General features: G+C 43.6%; 2 protein-coding genes across 16 annotated transcripts in view; one reads left to right on the top strand and one right to left on the bottom strand.

Annotated features, from left to right (window-relative positions):
* Positions 1-4,976, top strand: part of LOC104068234 (LYR motif-containing protein 2) — a 109,313-nt gene extending 104,337 nt beyond the window's left edge. For 3 of the 4 annotated variants that reach the window (XM_054061537.1, XM_054061538.1, XM_009571079.2), the window contains one exon: positions 1,036-2,727. Coding sequence is in view for 2 of the 4 variants with exons in the window: in XM_009571079.2 (XP_009569374.2) it covers positions 1,036-1,116 (81 nt within the window). In the remaining 2 variants the exon portion in view is untranslated. The other variant, XM_054061539.1, reaches the window with a different exon arrangement.
* Positions 4,977-5,027: 51 nt separating this feature from the next.
* The window catches only part of ANKRD6 (ankyrin repeat domain 6), a 96,263-nt gene continuing 81,952 nt past the window's right edge, over positions 5,028-19,338 (bottom strand). For 8 of the 12 annotated variants that reach the window (XM_054061542.1, XM_054061543.1, XM_054061552.1 and 5 more), the window contains 11 exons: positions 18,486-18,584; positions 17,332-17,430; positions 15,478-15,576; positions 15,176-15,253; positions 14,309-14,413; positions 13,919-14,056; positions 13,376-13,552; positions 11,231-11,383; positions 10,543-10,656; positions 8,447-8,789; positions 5,039-7,219 (listed from right to left, as the gene is read on the bottom strand). In XM_054061542.1, the coding sequence (XP_053917517.1) occupies positions 6,648-7,219; positions 8,447-8,789; positions 10,543-10,656; positions 11,231-11,383; positions 13,376-13,552; positions 13,919-14,056; positions 14,309-14,413; positions 15,176-15,253; positions 15,478-15,576; positions 17,332-17,430; positions 18,486-18,584 (1,977 nt within the window). In that variant the 3' untranslated portion in view covers positions 5,039-6,647. Of the gene's footprint in view, positions 7,220-8,446; positions 8,790-10,542; positions 10,657-11,230; positions 11,384-13,375; positions 13,553-13,918; positions 14,057-14,308; positions 14,414-15,175; positions 15,254-15,477; positions 15,577-17,331; positions 17,431-18,485; positions 18,585-19,338 lie in introns of all 12 variants that reach the window. The other 4 variants (XM_054061540.1, XM_054061541.1, XM_054061551.1 and 1 more) reach the window with 3 other exon arrangements.

The raw sequence follows: 19,338 nt of genomic DNA, 5'->3' as shown, positions 1-19,338 counted from the left end.
CCTGGAGAAGAGAAGGCTCTGAGGAGACCTTATAGCGACCTTCCAGTACCTGAAGGGGCTACATGAAAGTTGGAGAGGGACTGTTCACAAAGGCTTGTGGTGATAGGACGAGGGGGAATGGGTATAAACCGGAGAGGGGCAGATTTAGACTAGACACAAGGAGAAATTTCTTCACTATGATGGTGGTGAGGAACTGGCACAGGTTGCCCAGGGAAGCTGTGGCTGCCTCATCCGTGGAGGTGTTCAAGGCCAGGTTGGATGGGGCCTTGGGCAGCCTGAGCTAGTGGGAGGTGTCCCTGCCCGTCACAGGGAACTAAATAATCTTTAGTGTCCCTTCCCACCCAAACTGTTCTATGATTCCATCATACTTAAACCATGAACCAGAAAAATTGTATTGGATAATATTGATAACTAGCTTATTAATGTGCAGGCTTTATTATAGCTTCTTTCTTTCAACTTCGATTTCGACTATATTCAAAGACATTCATCCAAAATCAAATTGAATGGTTGGGGATATGAAGCATCTATGAAATGCAGAAACCTTTACACGTCTTGTACAACTCCTCTCCTGTTTTCTGTCTCTAGCCAGTGCTCAAGGACCTGGTGGTTGAATTATGCAGAAAAAAGCATTGCAGTACTTAGCTAAAAATAATAAGAGAAACATTTCTTGAAACACTTGTTCTGTAAATTGTTGCTCTTCCTAAGGCCTGTGTGCAGCTTGCACTACTTACTGCAAAGGTAGTAGACACAGAGTTGTAAAGAAAACATCATTAGGAGTTTGAATCCAGTTCAAAACTGAGTTTTAAAGCGAAGATAGAACTAGCACCCAAACACGTCATTACGGAATTGGAGAAAATTAATTCATTTATTCACCTGTTTTTTAACCATCTCAGTGACTATGGTGTTACTTCACATAAAGAAATAGATCACAACAGTGCTGATAAGAATTGTATCAATTTTAATGTGTTAAAATCTGCGTGCTTGTGTAAAACCTGTACAGATGTTCAGTTCAGTGGATTCTATTTTATTTTACAGGATGCAATCAGGATGATGATTACTCAAGGCAACATGCAACTTCGGGAACTTCAAAGAACACTTAAGCTGGCAAAATCCTGATCTTAATTTTGTTGACAGCTGGACTTCATCTGCTGTGAACAAAAGCAGTTGTTTTTTCCAGAATGTGGTTGTAATAGTGGCCTTTGCTGACAACCTGGTGATGCTTGAAGGTAGAATCTACCGCAGTGGAGGGCTTTGTTTGGTTTTTCCCCTTCCTCTTCTTGGTTTGGTTACTTTCCTGTGTGGAAATCACTCAGACACAAAGGACTTTAAAGACTGAATGGATGATGCAGCATGTGCTCTGGGAAAAGCAGAAAGCATCAAACATTACAATAGCAGTGCAATGCCAGGGAAATGGCATTTTGTCTGTTTTCTGTTGTGGCAACTCTGAAGTGGTAACATTAATAGCAGTAACAGCTCTTTCTCTTACCAAGATTTGAGGGTTAAAAAAGCACTTGGGATAAATAAACAGGCCCATAAAGAACAAATAAACATGATACAACATTAAGAAAATGTTTTGTGTTTGATGTTGATTTTCAGTTGTCATTGAATAAAATTTCAAAGAGAAGTCTTTATATATGAAAATGAGAAATTTTAACCCCAGAAATAGTTATCGCCCAATTTAAAAGGAAATATAATACCTTCACGTTAGTATTTAATATAAAGTAGAAGTACAAATAGAAAATACCAACCGCAAATGTTGTGGTCTGTTTTTCCAAATGTCATATTTCTCCGCTTTTAATTGTTAGCTTGCAACTATTCTTACTTTCCTGTGAATTGCAGTATTTTTTTTCCCCTCATATAATTTGAAAATGCCAGGGTGAGTCTGGGAGTTCCTCACCATAAAGAGCCAGACAAGAGTAGATAACTGACTACCAGTAGCTGCCTGCAGTTGAGGTGGTGGTTTCGAGAGATGCAGGAACCCTTCCCTCTCCCACTTTGCTACTAAATAGTTCCTTTAGGGAGTCCCCTCCCTTGCCAGGCAGGCTTTCTGCTGAGTTAGTGAGCCAGATGGCCAGCAGCAAGTCTCGTTGGTGCCACTGCTGGCACAAGGGAGCAGACAGGGCAGCATTCCCCCTCCAAGACACCACTCAAGAGCAGGAGGTATGCTTCAAAAAGGGTCTTCAAAGCTAAACGCTTAGCAAAGCTGCCTTGCAAAAACCTGCTGATTGACAAGAAAGAATGACAGAGTTTTTTCCTAATTTGTCTTCTGAAAGTCATAGTAGAATCCTTTCCTTTGACCTCTGTTTAGCTTTGCAGTAAAGTATGTAGCTGAGGCAATCAGTGAGACTGTTAAAAGGGTTTAGGTTTGTATAGATGGTAACCTTTGAGCATCTAAATCAGTCAATCAAAATATGCTTGTCTGAATATTTTATTAAAAAAAATTAAATTTTGTTTAAATTTCTTGTAGAATACACTGTTAGAACACCAGAGTGTTGCGGATGCGGACTTATTTTTCACATTACCAGAAAATGCTATTTAGAAAGGAACTTTTGAGTATAAAAAGCTGTAATCTATGTCGATTTGTTCTCACATGCAGCCTTGCCTCTCCCTTCAGGCAGGGATTACTGATCCTTAATTAAGAGACTTAACCCCGCTGACTCCTTGCACTGCTTTCCATTTGGACCCCCAAGTCTGCTTTAGTCCTTTGACTCCAGTCTGTACTGGTCTTGACAGGTAATTCCCTGGCCAGGCCCTCATCTCTCGAGTGCTGCTGCCGATCATCTCTGCTGCTCTCTGGGCTTGTCAAGAGACAACTGCCTGCCTGCCAGAAGCCTTTAGGAGTCCAGGTGCAGTCTGCTGGGGTGAGTATATTCCCTCCAAGTGTGTGCTCAGAGAAAGGTATATAATACAAGTATTTTGTAAGGAATTCCTTCAACTCTAGTAGTTTTGAAGGAGGGAGGACCACAGAGGGAAGCAGTAAGGAATGAGCAGAAAATGCCTCCCTTTTTATTACAGTACACTTGTTGACTTCAGAAAAATCTCTGAAAACAGTACTCTACGTCCAAGTTACTGTATTAAATTACTGTTCCAATGGCTACCTGGATAGGGCAGTTCGCGTGTGAAGTGGATTAGCTAAAGCCAAAGCCTTGTTGTTTCCCTTGCCCCTGTGCAAGCTGAGGAGCGTGGGTGTCATCAGCTGCCCAAGTCAGACCTCTGCCAGTAACTTCTGAAATGGTGGGTGCATGTGTCAACTAACAGAGAGCTGCCAGTCCCTGCAGCCTCCCTCAGGGCAGATGGCAGACCCCATTTCCATGTTTTATAGCCACAAACAGAAAAGTTTCGAAGTCCAAGTCAATTTTTCTGCTCCCCTTTCTGAGTCAAGTGAGGGGATTTTGTCCATTTTCTCTGGCTAGAAAACATGCCACCACAGACTTCTGAGCAACACTTGTTTTAATTGCTTGGCAAAGCATTCAACTTTATCAAGGTGATATAAAACTTAAATAGCATGCTTCTGCATTCCTACAGTAGCTGACACAGAACTGTAAACATATGAAAGTGTCTATGTTAGACTATGGAAGTCAGAGCAATAAAACTAGTATTTCCATAACTGCAGATGTGCTTTTCTTGTCTTGATAGTGCATTATTAGGAACTGTAAAAGTATTGTTATATAATACAATTTTCTTCACTTTATACATCTGCTAAGAAGACAAAAGCTTAATTACTAATTACTTAATAGTATCTTCAATACTGTGAAGTACTTTGAATTGATTTTAGGGTTCCTCAGTACAGGAAAAAAAAATCTCTATAACTCTGTGGCATAACAGTACTATCCTGCATTTTAACTACCTTTGAACAATTTTTCTGTCATGATCTGTTAAGTACAGTTACTTTTCTAATAGAATCTGATGGACCCTTCACAGAGGTTTAAGGAGGAAACCGTACAGAGGTGCAGAAGCAATGAGTGATGGTGCCTCTGGTTTATTTGGAGTCTGTCAGCCTGGACAAGAGTGGTATTGCAAGTTTTGATTTTATAAGATAGCTCATCCATAGAAACTTTAAAATGTCATTGAGTTCTATTTCGTGGGACTGCTGGTGAAACCAGTCCTGAGAGCTGCAGACTCACCAGGGCCCCACCTCTCTCTTTAAGGATACAAGGGAAAATCAGAGAGGAATCATTCAGAGGAACAAAGGAAGACAGCCTGGACAAGGTGTCTGGGAGAAAATCCTTACTCTGCAGAAAAAGAAGCATTTGAGCAGAAGCTTGCAATTCTTTAGATAAAAGAATTTTTCAAGCTTCTTCAGCAGTAGAGAATTAAGCCATTTGCTGCTTGAAGGAAGGTTTATATAAAACCTACATGAGTAGAGCATGGTTATGATAAAATATTTGCCATCTGTCCCCAACACAACATTTCTCAGTCAGATTACTTGAGTATGGCCCCAACAACCATGTAATCCCAAGGACCCTTGCAATGAGGACACCATTTAAAAAAAGACAAATCTAATGTAGCAAAGGAGCTGGCGGATGTGCTTTCCAAACCCCTTTCCATCATCTTCCAGCGGTCCTGGCTGACTGGGGAAGTTCCACTGGACTGGAGGGTGGCTGATGTTGTGCCCATCTACAAGAAGGGTTGCAGGGAGGATCCAGGGAACTACAGGCCTGTCAGTCTGACCTCAGTGCCGGGGAAAGTCATGGAACAGGTGATCTTGAATGCTATCATGAAGCACATGCAAGAGAACCGGCTGATCAGGCCCAGTCAACATGGGTTCCTGAAAGGCAGATCTTGCCAAACTAACCTGATTGCCTTCTATGACAAAGTGACTCCACTGCTGGATGGGGGAAAGGCTGTGGATGTAGTCTTCTTGGTCTTCAGTAAAGCCTTTGACACAGTTTCTCACAGCATTCTGCTTCAGAAACTGTCAGCCTCCGGCCTGGACAGGCACACTCTCCTGGGTTGAAAACTGGTTGGATGGTCGGGCCCAGAGAGTGGTGGTCAATGGAGTTAACTCCAGCTGGAGGCCAGTTACAAGTGGGGTTCCCCAGGGCTCGGTACTGGGTCCAGCTCTGTTCAGTGTCTTTATCAATGACCTGGATGAAGACATTGAGTGCACCCTCAGCAAGTTTGCAGATGACACTAAGCTGGGTGGAAGCGTGGATCTGCTGGAGGGTAGGGAGGCTCTGCAAAGGGACCTGAACAGGCTGAACTGCTGGGCTGAGACCAATGGCATGAGGTTTAACAAGGCCTAAGGCCGGGTCCTGCACTTGGGGCACAACAACCCTATGCAGTGCTACAGACTAGGAGAAGTCTGGCTAGAAAGCTGCCTGGAGGAGAAGGACCTGGGGCTGTTGGTTGACAGTTGACTGAACACGAGCCAGCAGTGTGCCCAGGTGGCCAAGAAGGCCAATGGCATCTTGGCTTGTAACAGAAATGGCGTGACCAGCAGGTCCAGGGAGGTTATTCTCCTTCTGTACTCGGCACTGGTGAGACCGCACCTCGAGTACTGTGTTCAGTTCTGGGCCCCTCACCACAAGAAGGATGTTGAGGCTCTGGAGCGTGTCCAGAGAAGAGCAACGAAGATGGTGAGGGGGCTGGAGAACAAGTGTTATGAGGAGCGGCTGAGAGAGCTGGGGTTGTTTAGCCTGGAGAAGAGGAGGCTGAGGGGAGACCTTATTGTTCTCTACAACTACCTGAAAGGAGGTTGTGGAGAGGAGGGTCCTGGCCTCTTCTCCCAAGTGACAGAGGACAGGACAAGGGGGAATGGCCTCAAGCTCCATGAGGGGAGGTTCAGGCTGGACATTAGGAAAAAATTTTTCACGGAAAATATCATTGGGCACTGGAATAGGCTGCCCAGGGAGGTGGTTGAGTCACCTTCCCTGGAGGTGATTAAGGGACGGGTGGATAAGGTGCTGAGGGGCATGCTTTAGGGAGTGTTGGAATGGTTGGACTCGATGACCTAGTGGGTCCCTTCCAACCTAGTGATTCTATGATTTGTTTTAATAATGTAAAACCAAAAGAAAGGCAAAGTGGGATGATGGGCCTTCACATCTCACTCTGTGGGAGCTTGGCCTCTCCCAGCTGGAAGCCTGCATCGGTCACCTACGCGGGCTTGTCATTCGAGTTGGTTCTGTAGCTTCTCTCCACTCACTAAAGAGAGGTGGTGGGGAATATCTGAAATGGTATCACTAGCCCTTCATCACGAAGGAATTTCTGTCCAAAGTTCTCAAACATCCTGGATTTATTTTGGTATTGACATCGCTGTGTGTTTGCATGTAGCATACAGTAGAACCCTCTAGCCACACATGACCTATGTGGAAATAAGGAAATTCCCTCTTCAGATAACAGTTTTGGTTTCTAATGCAGTTTGTCTTCCAAGCAGCACCTGGAAATGGAGAGTGCAACATTTAACAGACTTTTGGAAATTAACAAAGGATGTAATCTGCAGCATCTCATTGTGATCAGTATAGTCTGCATATGAATTCTCCTCAGTTCTGGAGTTTCCAAAGTTACTTCTGCTCCTGAAAAAAGAGCATTTTGTTTGGTTATAACAGGCACTACAAATATATATAGATATCTATCGATATTCCAGATTCCCGTACAGCAGGTTCCAAAATGAGTCCCATTGCTTGTATTAATCTGCTTGGTAGATGCTAGCTCTCTTTCTGCACCTTAGTCCTTAACTTGCTGAGCTCCTCTTCTAAGCTCTTGATATGCTCCTTGAGTGCAGCTTTGTCTTGCTGTGCCTTCTGGTTAGCTTGGCACCGGGCTTCTTCTATCTTCCGTTCATACCACTTCTCCATCTGTGTGGAAACGGCCTCAAAGAAGTACTGTGTTATCTCCAGGGCCTGAGAAGTGCCTTTGAGTGGAGGGGCAGGCGGCTGCCCTGCAGGCAGAGTGGAGGGCTGCTGCTCCTGGCCCTGATGTGCCCCGGTGTGGTGCAGAGCTTTGTGCCTTGACTGCCCGCTTTTGCTGGACTTCTTTGTCTGAGTTCCTTTGTCAATGAAGTAGCCACTCTGTGGTTCAGTCTTCGCAGGTTCAGTCAAGGGCTGCAAAGCAGTTTGAACCTTAACATGTCTTAATTTGGAGCCCAAAAGCTCACAGGAGGGCAGCTCCTGCTGGAACCTGTGGAACATGCCGGCACCAACTGCTTTGTCCTTTGGCCTCACGTCTTGAGCAGGGGCAGAAGAAACTGGTCCGCCAACAATTAACTGTTGCTCTGTACCTAGAGAATAAAATATATAAATATCTATTTAGAAAAGCTCTGAGCAATTATTTTTGCATTCAGAAATCCTCATTGTTCGATGAATGATGTGGTTCCCCATGTACCATGCTGTGTATTACACTGTAGGGGCTTGTATTAGTTCATTACATCTTCACAGCCAGGTGATATGATAAAAAGTCACTAAAAGAGAAAAGGCTCGGGCAGAGAGGCACCGAATTGTGTCTGTGGGACTATGGACTACAACAACCAAAGGATGTGTAACAAAGATCAGGCTAGATTCCCAAAATAGTTTATGTCTGCTGATATTTATGAACTCCCTGCTTCTACAAGAATTAAAGCCCCACTGATTTTAGAAAGATAACACATTTTAATGTTTCTGAACTCTTTAATACAGTGTAATTCACACTCCTGCTGCCACGAGATCTCCTGTGTAGCCTTCTGCCTTTCTATTCTGATGCAGTATTCATGTCCATGTCTGTTCACTTTGCTTAGTGTTTGGGGGGGGCATATACAATATTTTATTAGGAGCTCAGGGCTTTGATAGCATTCTCCTTGGCTTTGGAGATCTGGGCTTTCTGTCCATTGCTTTTTTCCTCAATAGCTTCCCTGGCCAAGCACAGACCGGTGACTTGAACCAAGGACTTCCATATTTTGAGTGGCTATGATCTCTGAATGGGCCTGAACGTTCTCAGCTGGTTTTGTTCTTCTCAAATGAAATAATAATTAAATATACTTCAGTTCAAGGAAAGAGGAAAAAGTGAGAGCCTAAGGCTTTATCCTTGCAGTTTGAGTATTAACAAGGGAAATGAGTATTCTAGGTTCACATGCTTGCACTCTGCCATTCTAGGTTCTGTACATCTGAAAAGCACTAAATACAATACTTTCTTCAGTAAATGTTGGATAATCTGCGCATCGTCCTGACAGACGATGGGGTGGGAGCAATGCTCACAGGGAAACTAGAGAAATTTCAGAAAACAGTGTTATTCAGAGCATCAAAGGACTTGGCTTCAAAGATACAGTGACATGGAAGCATCATGAAGAGCCACTGGAATTCCACCCAAACATGTCTTACATTATTCCCAGCAGCTGCCTTTAAGTGTATTCTAATCCCAAGACATTTTGCATATGGGTGAGGGAAAGCACACAGCCAGAATTACTATCTATGGTATTAATACAAGTATCTCTCATTTAATTAGCTTGCCTTTGAATGACTATTACATCCAATACCTGACAAGGTTGTGCCTGATGCACCATCTTGCTGAATGCAAAAATGTTGCCCGAAGCTCTGTTCTGGCATCTGGACTCTACTTCTTCCTCCATCTTCTGAGAGGCTATTTGGGAGCGTGGTATAGGAATGCTGGTGGGAGCCCTCTGACTGCAGCACGGGCTGGTTGGCTTTACAGTCCTTGGCACTGTGGGGGTTGTTTTCGGTATCCAGGGTCTCAGTGAGAGACTCACAAGTGGACAAAGTTGATTTTGGTCTTGATGACCTGGAATCTCCAGAAAGCTTGAGCTCAAGATTCTGAATCTTCAACATGCACCAAGTCTTCAGCTCATCAACCAAGGAATTCTATGAAAAAGAGACTGTAAATTAGAAGATCCCGTGATTAGATCCTGTGGTTCCTGGGCTGCTGAGGATATGTGGCAGGGACAAAGAGAAGTAAGTCTGGTATTTGTGGGCTTAGGGTCCCTGTAGAGATATGCGTGCTGCCACTGGGAATATTTAAAGGACTGCAAATCAGAAAAGATGAAGAACTATGCATTAGCTAATGAAAGGCATCCTCTTTAGTCCACCCCCTCTTCGTTTTCAATGTGCTATCTCAAATGCAACTCTGAGTTCTCTGATCAAAGCTGATTTCTCTAATCATACAGTCAATGGTACTTTCTAGACTCAAGGAACATCATGTGTGGTCAAAACTGCCATCTTCTAAGAGTGAAATTAAAATTAAACCTCTGGAACACAGCTTTATAACATTACCAACCTCTGCTCCCCTGTTCATTCAGTGATAAAGATGAGTCCAGTGCTAAATGATAAATTACCAATAGCTTTCAAATTACAAAGGTTCAAATTACAAAGTGTCAGTTGCAGAGGCATTTGCCAGTAATCAATTAAAATATGAATAGCTCTTTTACCCTCTTGTTCATATAACATCATGATTTTAGGTTAGGCCTTTCTGTGCACATGGACAGTTAGTCCATGCATGTAGTAAAGCCCAAATTAGTTTTTCTAGTAGTTTCAATTAGACTCAACAGAACAGGAACAGCTGATATTGCTTAATGGTATTTTTAATTCACCTGATGCACTGCCCCAGTATCTCATTTCTTAAATGGAGATTACAGGGAGATGGAGCACAAGCTCAGACATTCAGAAGCCAACAGAATAGTTATGTCTCTTACTATGAAATTAAACTAAGCTGTCTTAGTTTGATAAATACTTTTCTTTGGAGAGAAGTGTTTTGCATATGTTAGATCAAAGTCTCTTGATCAGTAATTTATTAAGCTGCCAGCCTTTTGGCAGGGATTTGGTAAGGCCTTAAAAAGAAGTCATGGCATTTTACTAGTACAAAGCGTGTTTCTTAGTTCTTAGAAGAATACCACTAATGAGAAAGTGAATTATATTTTAAATTTACCTATGTGAATGGAGAAACACAAATTTCTTAGTGTGTTTTAATGGTGAGTTTTGCAGAAACTAGAAGGGTGAGAACTGGATTTCTAAGGAACAGTTGTTCTTGTAATGCTGGTTAAACGAGCATACAAAGAGAACTTGCCTATTTGCAGCAATACACAGCTTGGAGATGGTGCCATGCTGCCAAAGTCAGGGTGAAAAACTGCAGCCATTTAATACATGGGGGAAAAAAGATCAGACAAAGAAGGGAGAGATTCCCAGGGCACACAACCAAATGGATGAGAAGTAGAAGGAACAACACAGATTTTAAGCCTTTTTTACTATTTGCAGATGTTCCTGCAGATGTCCTTTAATGAAGCAAAAGCTGAAAACACAACTGTTCAAAACTTAGCAGTAGTAATTATTGCAAAGCACTGTGTTAGAATAAAGGTATTTGTTATAGATCCCACACTTCAGACCCACCGGATTAAATTGTGACTATGACACTGGACTTCACATTCCCCATTTCTAATGCAAAAGCTTTATAAATTTGGCTTAGAGATTAAGGCAATGGATAGGAATAATTTGGTCTTTGAAGCTCTTTTGCCCATTTCAACAAGTGAGATAGATGAATCGCCAACATTCTCTCTGCCTGCTAGAACAAAACTCTTGAGCTGATTCATCTGAGCTAACTTGGAGTAGCTGTCTCAAGCCCTACCTGCCGCTTCTCCCCCTCATTTTTTTCCAGCTCAGTGTGCTGTTGCAGGCGGTGAAGGCACTCCGTTCTCTCTGCGGACAGCCGCTCAGCCATAAGCTTGTCTAAAACACGGAGCTGTGGAAAAAAATCCTACAATTTAGCTGAGATGATTATGTTAAAAAACAAACAATCCCCCATCTGTGAACCTTGTAAGCCAAAGTACAGTCTGTGTTTCAGTCTTCATTTCTAGGAATGCTGCCAACTACAATTAGATGTAGCTTGCAAAAGAGTTCAATCACAAAATTATTGATGAATAACAATTACATTAAAAAAAATAATTAAGAGGATCTTGAATCTCAGTGCAAACAGAACTCAGCAAGAGGGATTTTTACAGTTATGAACCAGCCAGCTGTAGGACTGCCTACTGTCTTTAAGTTTCCCTCTTAGGGCCTCAAGCAGTTTAGATTTATTGTCTAAAGAAGCACCCGAAGCCACTTAACACATTAAATGTGTTTTTCTCAAGACCTTGGTCTGCAACATTAGATCTTTGTGGAATGTCACAGTTCCCTGGTCTTGAGTATTAGATTTCAGGTTAGTTTTAACAACATAAGAAGCAATAAATGAATCATAACAATGAAAATATTCCTTAAGCTTAGGATAGATTTCTAATAGTCATGTGCGCAAGCAGACCTCCGGGTCATATTCTTACTTGATGTTGAGTTTTGCTTTCCATCTGGCCCAGCTTAACATTCATCTTATCTTGTACTGTCCCAAACTCAGCTTTTATCTCTTCCACTGTTGCCTCCAGCTGATTCTCCAGTTTATTTATCAGCGGCTCACAACGACATCCATTTATCGGTGCCTGAAAGGAGCAATACATTTACTTGCTGCATCCTGCTATCCTCTTAGTGTACTTGGAACATTATCACAGCCTCCTTGAGTCAGTCTTGGGCTCTTCTGTACCATGTACAGAAGATAACATCCTGATAACATTTTACAGCAGCTCAGCCAATGGGCCATTAGTGGAAAAAACACAGACTAGCAAAGCATTGATCTGATTTATAGGGACACATCCTAACACACAGCATGGTTGATTTCACTGGGGCTACAAGCAGCAATGAGCTCTGATCATGTATGCCAAAGTACTGTGTGCAGGGATACCCCACATCTTGATGCTGTAATTCTGAGCTGGACAAAAAAAGTCTGACTTTGTGGATTTGTGGGGGTTGTGTGCATTTTTTAACCCAAAGCCAATAATGTGTGCTTTTTTTCTTTCTTGTACTGTATAAAAAGGTCCCCCTGCTCCTGTCTGCCTTCACCCTGCTGGCCTTCAGCTGACTCTTATCTGCTGTGCACACCACTGTCTGCCTTTGACTTGTATGAGTGTCCCAAGGCTCCTCTGCACGGGGAGCTGCACCGACCCTGCTGAAGTCTCTCAGAGAGATGGTCACAAAAGGCTCCCTTAAGCGAGGACAGCTAATCCTCCTCGGCTTCCTCTGCAGCCTGCAGGCAGAAACCGGCTCCTTTGGGGGCTAGTCAGGAGCCTAAAGCAGCTGCTCTCCATCAGTCTGCAGAGGAGCCTCCCTTTCTCCTTTGGCCCTACAGTACTGGTTCACAATCATAGATAACACTGGGGTTATTCCCTTGACGGGGAAAGGTGGGTGGTTTGCAGAGCACTAGAGGGAGCTTTAGAAATACATGTACTTCAGAAATTCTGTTTGCTATTCGGGGCCTGAGGGCATCAAACAAGACAGACAGCAAAAAAGAAGGGGAAAGAGGGGTATCATGTATTTCATAAAATCTTATAAGGGAGTCTAGTTCTATTAAGCTAATCTTTGTATGTAAATTTTGTATACAAATCCTATCTGCTCTCCGCGCATTTCTTCCTGCTCCCCCAGCCGTTCCTACTGGCCCATCCTCCTACCTCCAGGCCCTAGGGGCAGGGAGATACTTCTTTTAACATATGAAAGATTTTCCATCCTTTCTGACCTCTGCTATTAGGATAATCCCTAGCGTCCCTGTCTGGAAATTTCCCAAGCATTGCACAGCTAGATATTGGCCAGTAAAACCTTTGAAGTCTGACTTGAGTGATCTTCAGAATCTGCTGAATTTCTTAACTAACTTCTTAACTGGTGGATGGATGTCAGAAGCTAAGGAAATGAAAGGACTGACCTCCCAGAGGAGGGCAATATTAAGAATGAAACAGTATAGAAGTTCACAGTGTCCACAGGGTGATTAGCTGACTGTTTTAATGTCCTTTTATAAATGCGTACTAGTAAATACTTGTGGAATATAATAAACTGAGTGGAGTAAAAGATCAGTCTCTAAATTGGAATAAATGAACAGGAGCCTATAGCTCCTGGTTTGTTTGTGAACCAGTTTCTGTACCGTTACTGCCTCCAGTAGTCCCAGAATTCCCAAAGACATATTGCAATAAACAGAATTGAAACAGAACTTATTAAGTGTACTTAAGCTCTTGGTTTAGGTAGCAAGCTTCAGTGCTTGCACAAAGCTTTCTTTTATTGTAATTGTCCAAGCTCTTTGCATTTTCTACTGAAAATCTTAATATTTCAAAGTGTACCATAGAAGTTCCAATCACTGTTCACACCTTATATGCAAAAAGGGATCAGAACTCATCAATGTTGTCTTTAACATGTACAAAACCAGCTTATATTTTACTACTTAAGGCCAAAACGCAGCTGAAGCCCAGGCAAGGGAAACAAATCCACAGTCATGATTTCATACCCCTGAGGGTGCAGTTAATCAAATGCAGTTTCTATCCCTTAGCTAACTGTCCCCCAGCTCCAAGTGCTGCTCCCCGTGTCTCCCTCCAGGAGGGCAGCAGCTGGCTCACCTGCATCACCTTCCCATCCTTTCCTCTATAGAGCGTGTACAGCTGGTAGGCTCGGACCTCGTGGGGAGGGGGTGGAGAGGAGCAGTGATGTTTACTTCTGCGCTTAGGCACGTTTTGCTGGGGCCGAGGGAGTGTCTGCTGATCGGCTGGGGAGATGGGGTCCGAGAGTGCTGAAACCTGCATAAAATACACACAATGTTTTCCCTATTTACGAGCCCTCTGTAAACAAGTCCTGGTGGGAACAGGACAAATCCATTGTGACAATTACAGCAAAAATTTGATTAAAACGCCAACCCAGCTGCAGTGGCTGGCGACAGCCTTGGTGTCTGTCAAGACAACATCCAGACTTCTGCACAAATCCAGTTTGTCTGACTCTCAACAGCAGCATTTCGCAGCCAGAAACTGGTTTTTTTTCTGAAGACCACCTCTGCCCCACAAGCATGGCAGGGCTAGTGTCCTGACTCACTGGCACACCATAGGGGCACCTGTACTGTTACTCTACAACCATCATGTCTCTCTCCGCTGTTTTACATCTACTGATACCTTTTCCTTTGCCTTTTTCTTTTTGCTCTTCTTTCCTTTGGGATCTGGTGAGGTTGACCGGGGTTCATCCTTCAGATCGCTTTTCCTTTGTGGTGGCTGGTCGCTGCTTGGTGTGTCATCAGCAGGCGAGACGCTGTCCTGCTTAAGGCAAAGACAGGGAGTTCAGAGCAGTTGCACAGATGGAGAAAAGGTGCCTTTTTTTTTTTCAGTTTCCCAGTTCCAAGCTGCTCTGCACATGTGAGTGGGCAACCCTTCAGCAGCAAAGCATGGCAACTGCCTCAGGCAGCTGCTGTGGTCATGCACAATTGAGTGCTCCAAACTACCTCATCCTGATTGGTTTTTTTACACTCTCTCCTTGAAGCAGATGCTGCTGGTAATGCTGGGCTGTACCTTGCTCTGTACTACTTCATCCCGTGGTACCGACTGAGCTCGCCTTTCCTCCTTCAGCTTCTCTCTCTTCTTCCTCAGGCTTCTTCCACGGTTAAAGCGTGAGACCTGAAGGCAGACCACACTGTTACTCAGTGATGTCATGTTCTTCCCTGGCACAGAAGCTAAGCAACTGAGCACACCTTTTCCACCTCTACTAAAAGGCAACATACAAAAGAGGGTGTTCATACCTCAGTGGAGGAGTGTTTTCACAGCTCAGCCCATCAGGGCACTTTGCTGTCCCTTGGAGGAGTGAGAGCCTCCTCCTGTGCCACTGGGCTGGCTGCCAAGCCAAGCCCAGCCCTTCTCATGCGCAGTGACAAGGAGCAGCAGGGCAGGGATGGATCGCACTTGGTCTCATACCAGAATACGGAGCCCTCCCATATGCCTACTTCCATGTGTAGTAGCATTTCACACATAAAACCAGAGTACAAACAGGACATTTTATCCCCATTTCAAAGTATCTTCTAGTGCAACCAACCATCTGGGGGGTGAGAGAAGTCTGAGGCAGGCAGCAGAGGGACATGACCTGAGAGCTTTTGGGTACAGGGCCACCACAGGGAATAAGAGCCTGTGACTGCTCTGTCCTCTGCCAGTCAGGACAGCCAGGACCTCTGCCAGCACGTAGTACTGAGGCATCATCTGCACACCTTGCTGGACTTGGAGGCTGAAAGGCTCCACATCAATAGACGTGAGGCCAGCACAGAACGCCAGCAGAAACATAGGCACCTTTCAGAGCTGAAGGTAACTGACCAGGGGTTGTGGCCTCTCCAGATTAACTGGCCTCAGCTCCATGCATGTGCATGTGTTACGGAGAAATCTGTAACGTACCTGTGATGCTTTAGTGAGGAGGAGTGCAACCTCAGGGTTATTGTGCTGTCTGGCAACCTCTAGAGGGGTCTGACCTGCCTGAGAGGAAAACAAAAATGGCATTTCCTTCAAAACACAAGGTGCTGTATATAGAGGATTTCTCTACCCGAGGTTAGTACATGCTCTGTGCACAAGAGTATAGTGACTACCTGCTTTGGTTTACCCAGATTTAATTCAACACTAACACCCAATATTTTCTACCAACACTAAAAAGGGAGTCTGCATTAACACAAAATAGCAAAGAAACTCCACATCCTGCTTACATTGTTGACAACGGATGCATCAGCCCCTGCCTCCAGCAACAGCTTAACCACCTTCCTGTGATTCAGAGCAGCAGCTACATGGAGTGCCGTATTGCCTGCCTGCAAGTTAGAAAGCAGAAAACAACCATGTAACACTCATCCTTGGGTCTCACCCTGCAGAAATCACAGCTTCCCAAAGGGTGCCCAGAGGTGAAAAGGCCTACGCTTACTGTTGCGACAGCTGTGATTAAATAAGACTTGGTCAATAAAAACCAACAGAGTTGCGAGGAAGGGGACAGGAGGGGCCAAGGAGCTCCTTCAGAGCAAGGACCTACTTCAGCCTGGTTTTGACGAATGCAGGCAGGGTGCTGGTGATCTGTTTTAACTAAACCAACTGATACACAATGCAGGTTGGAGGCAGCCCAGCTCTACCGCCAGCAAATGGATATGACATCTGAGGGCAGAACCGGTTTTCCCACCACTACCTTCCCTTTTCGTTTTTTTGGAGGTCTGATTATTTGGTGCGCAGGTGGTCATGTATCACATTACTCAAAACCAATCAGATGAGTAGCAGCAGCGAGAGGGTTGGTGTTCCCTTCACGAGATTGCTCAAGAAAAACAGATTTTGGACTAAAGCCAGGAGGCAATCCAAGTCTGGCGCTCACACACTGCCCTGCTCTTGTCCTGGTGCAGTGAGGTGAAGACAGCTGTGATCAGATATGGGCATCAGTAACAGAGCCAGCAGCTGTTCAAGGGAGACTGGACACGTGTTTATAATGCCCTCCCGTCCCCTTTGTCTTCAGAAAGTTAGATCTCCTCTAGACTAGTGGACACCTGTTGCTTGTTCCTAACTTCAACGCGGCACATTCATAAAATGAAGCCATTCTATGTGCAAATATGGAACAACTTTGGGTAGTGCTGGGGAATGAAAGAAAGTGGTGTCTCTCTGGGCCAGGTTCACACCAGCTGATCTTAATATTCAATAGCTCATTTTGCAAGTTAAAAAACTCTTTTTCAAATAAAATTACATAGTAAATCTAACATGCTGGAACCCATTACGTTTGTGTAATATCTCATGTCTATGAAACACGTTTAATGTAAACATACACATCAGGAAGCATCTTACAATCCTCAACTACATGGAAAATATACCAGGAACATGAGACAATGTGGTTAAGCACCAAATAATCTGTTTATTTAGCAGATTTAACAAATTTTAATGTACTAAGTCCATCCCTTCTACCACCCAGTTCAGCTATGATGTAGGTACAACAATCAGTTACTTCTCTATAAAACAACTATGCATGATTAATCCTAGGTTAGACTGACCATTACTTAAAATTTAAAGCATACTATTCTTCACTTTTATGTCTTTTTACTTCCTGTTTTTTAATACTGCAAAACACAGCAATGAAAAGGATTCCAGAGGAATTCACGTTTGTAGCACCTGAACGTTAGTGAGTTTTGCTTCACAGTGTTTCTGTAATGGCCATAGGATCATTAAATCCTAAATACAGAGGAGTAAATGCCCCCCTGCTAAATTGAAGAAGCCTCTTTCCCAGTCCCATTCTGCACAGAACAGGTAAGACTCAAGAGGGTCAAGCTCTACCCCTACACCACTATTCCTGTCCCAAACCCCATTCTATGAGGTGTGTGATTGCAAAACCTCATAAACAGGCGATGCTTTAAAGAAGTGATGCACATGTGATGGCAAAATAATAAATGTCTGATATGTCATTAAGGCTACTCTTAGAAGGTCAGGCAGTCATATAGTGAAACACAGAGTGAAATGAGATTCCTTGGGTAGGAATCCCTCTTTCCAACAACAAGCTGTATGTGAAGGGCACAGAGTCGCAATGAGGTTCATGCACTGACCTGGTTCTTTTCATGGACAGAACAGAAAGCACTGAGCAGCACCTTAATGATGGGCAAGTGATTATAACGAGCAGCCACATGCAGACAGGTATCTCCTGCCTGCAAACAGAAACAAAGCTCTGATCATGTAATAACAGCAAGAAAGCTTGCACTTGTCATGGTGTTCAGAGAAGAATTAATCCTATTAAACCCAAAAGAGCAGTAAATGCCACACACCTCCGCTGAATAGCAATGCTGTCTTCTGTGCAGTACAAAAGCTACCATAATGGGTGGGAAGGTTTAGCAAGAGCTGGGGTCAGGCAAGGTGGGTGTACGAATTCTTTTACCGCTGATAGGAAATACTGGAATTGTAAAATGCTCGTTTGCTGCACCACAAAACCCAATTTACACTTTTCCATTAAATCCGTTCTTCTGTATCCCAAACCAATGTGATTTGGAAAACCCACTTGGTGTCACACATAATGAAGAAAACATGAGGAGCAGGGGCCAGAGCAGCATCCCCTCAAGGGAGAGCATGCATGCAGCTAAGATTGGGAGCTGGGAGCAGAGCTCCACAGGTTTCTATTTCTGTGTGCCTCTGCTCATCTTGTTATTGAGCAGGAACAAAAACATCTGGCTTTTGTAATTTTTTTTCCCCCTTTGTCAAGCTAGATACATCATAAAACAGGAGGAAAGTTGTCTGAAATTGAAGTCACCTTGAATCTACCTCATATGACAGACTGACATGCAGTAGATAATATTATCCGTCTCAGTGAGAGCAGGTCTGAAGGCTTTCTGTACTCTGGCACAAAACCCCTTCAAGAGTTGGGTCTTTTTGAAAGAGGAGCCCTTTTGCAGAACAGCACTGTCAGTTCTGGGCCAGGCCATCAAGACCACAAGAAACAGCAAAGGACCTGCTGCCTCAGTCTGTGCAACAGCAAAAGCCCCTTCAGCTCCTTCCATCACCACACAGAGGTGGGTACAAGCAGTGCATTGCTCAGTCGTATTGCAAGTATTCCCATACACAACATATACAACAGTTCATTAGTATTTTTTAACAGCATTTGTAATAAAAATCAGAGCTTAAAGCATTTCTGAGTTATTTCTACAAGTTAAAGCAATATAGCTAAAACAAAAGCACACAAAAATTAACATACGTCCTTTTCGAAACTCACATTATTTTTGAGGTCTGCTCGAGATCCTCCAAGTAACAAAACACGAGTACTCTGGGAATGGCTATTCTGGCAGGCGAGGTGAAGAGGTGTGTTACCTGCCTTAGAGAAATACAGGAAAATGTAAAAGCCGTATTTAGAAATCGGACACAAACATTAAAAAATAAAACCTCATGGGTCTTCCCACACAAGGATCCACTCAGGGGTGGGAAACTGTCGCTGCTATTTTCTTGAAGCTCTGAGCTCAATGAACTTGGAGACTGAAATACACTCTTCATCCTGGAAATTATTTATCTAGGATATAGTAAAGGCAAAAATAGGACTGTCTAGCCTTACCATGGTAACACAGACCAAGTCTGACTGGGTCAGTAGGTGGTCTCACAGGGCAGGATGCAGATTTTAGTCTATCAGGAAGCTCCAATGTTCCAAAAGCACAACAGTCTCCAGGCAAAATAAGGAGGAGGAGAAAAAGAGCCATCCAAACCCCAGGAATGGCATGCTAGGGCTCCTGAAAGAAGCAAACATGCCATTTCTAGAGAGAGAAATAAAAAGAAGAGTTTGCCTGTGTATTCTTTTTCTAACACTGTGAAGGATTTTTTCAGTCTGACAGGCTTTTCTGACAGCATTCAGCTTTTGTTGGCCTGAAAACGCTTGGGGTTTTTTGGCTTTTGGGAGCTAGAAATGAAATCAACTCAGGTAAAAAGGTTTCCCATGCTTAATAGGCTGCCCGTTCACCTTGATTACGTCCTTTAATTTGTCTTCCGTGCTTTCAAGACACAGATCAAAGGTGTAGGGTTTGAATTACAAAGGGCCAATTCTTAGATGTCATCTTAGTTCTTTGGTTCCATGTTAAGGA

Source organism: Cuculus canorus, chromosome 3, assembly GCF_017976375.1.
Source record: "Cuculus canorus isolate bCucCan1 chromosome 3, bCucCan1.pri, whole genome shotgun sequence".
Taxonomy (NCBI): Eukaryota; Metazoa; Chordata; class Aves; order Cuculiformes; family Cuculidae; genus Cuculus; species Cuculus canorus.
The sequence above is the reverse complement of the archived record's forward strand: the minus strand, read 5'-3'. Positions and strand labels throughout refer to the sequence as shown.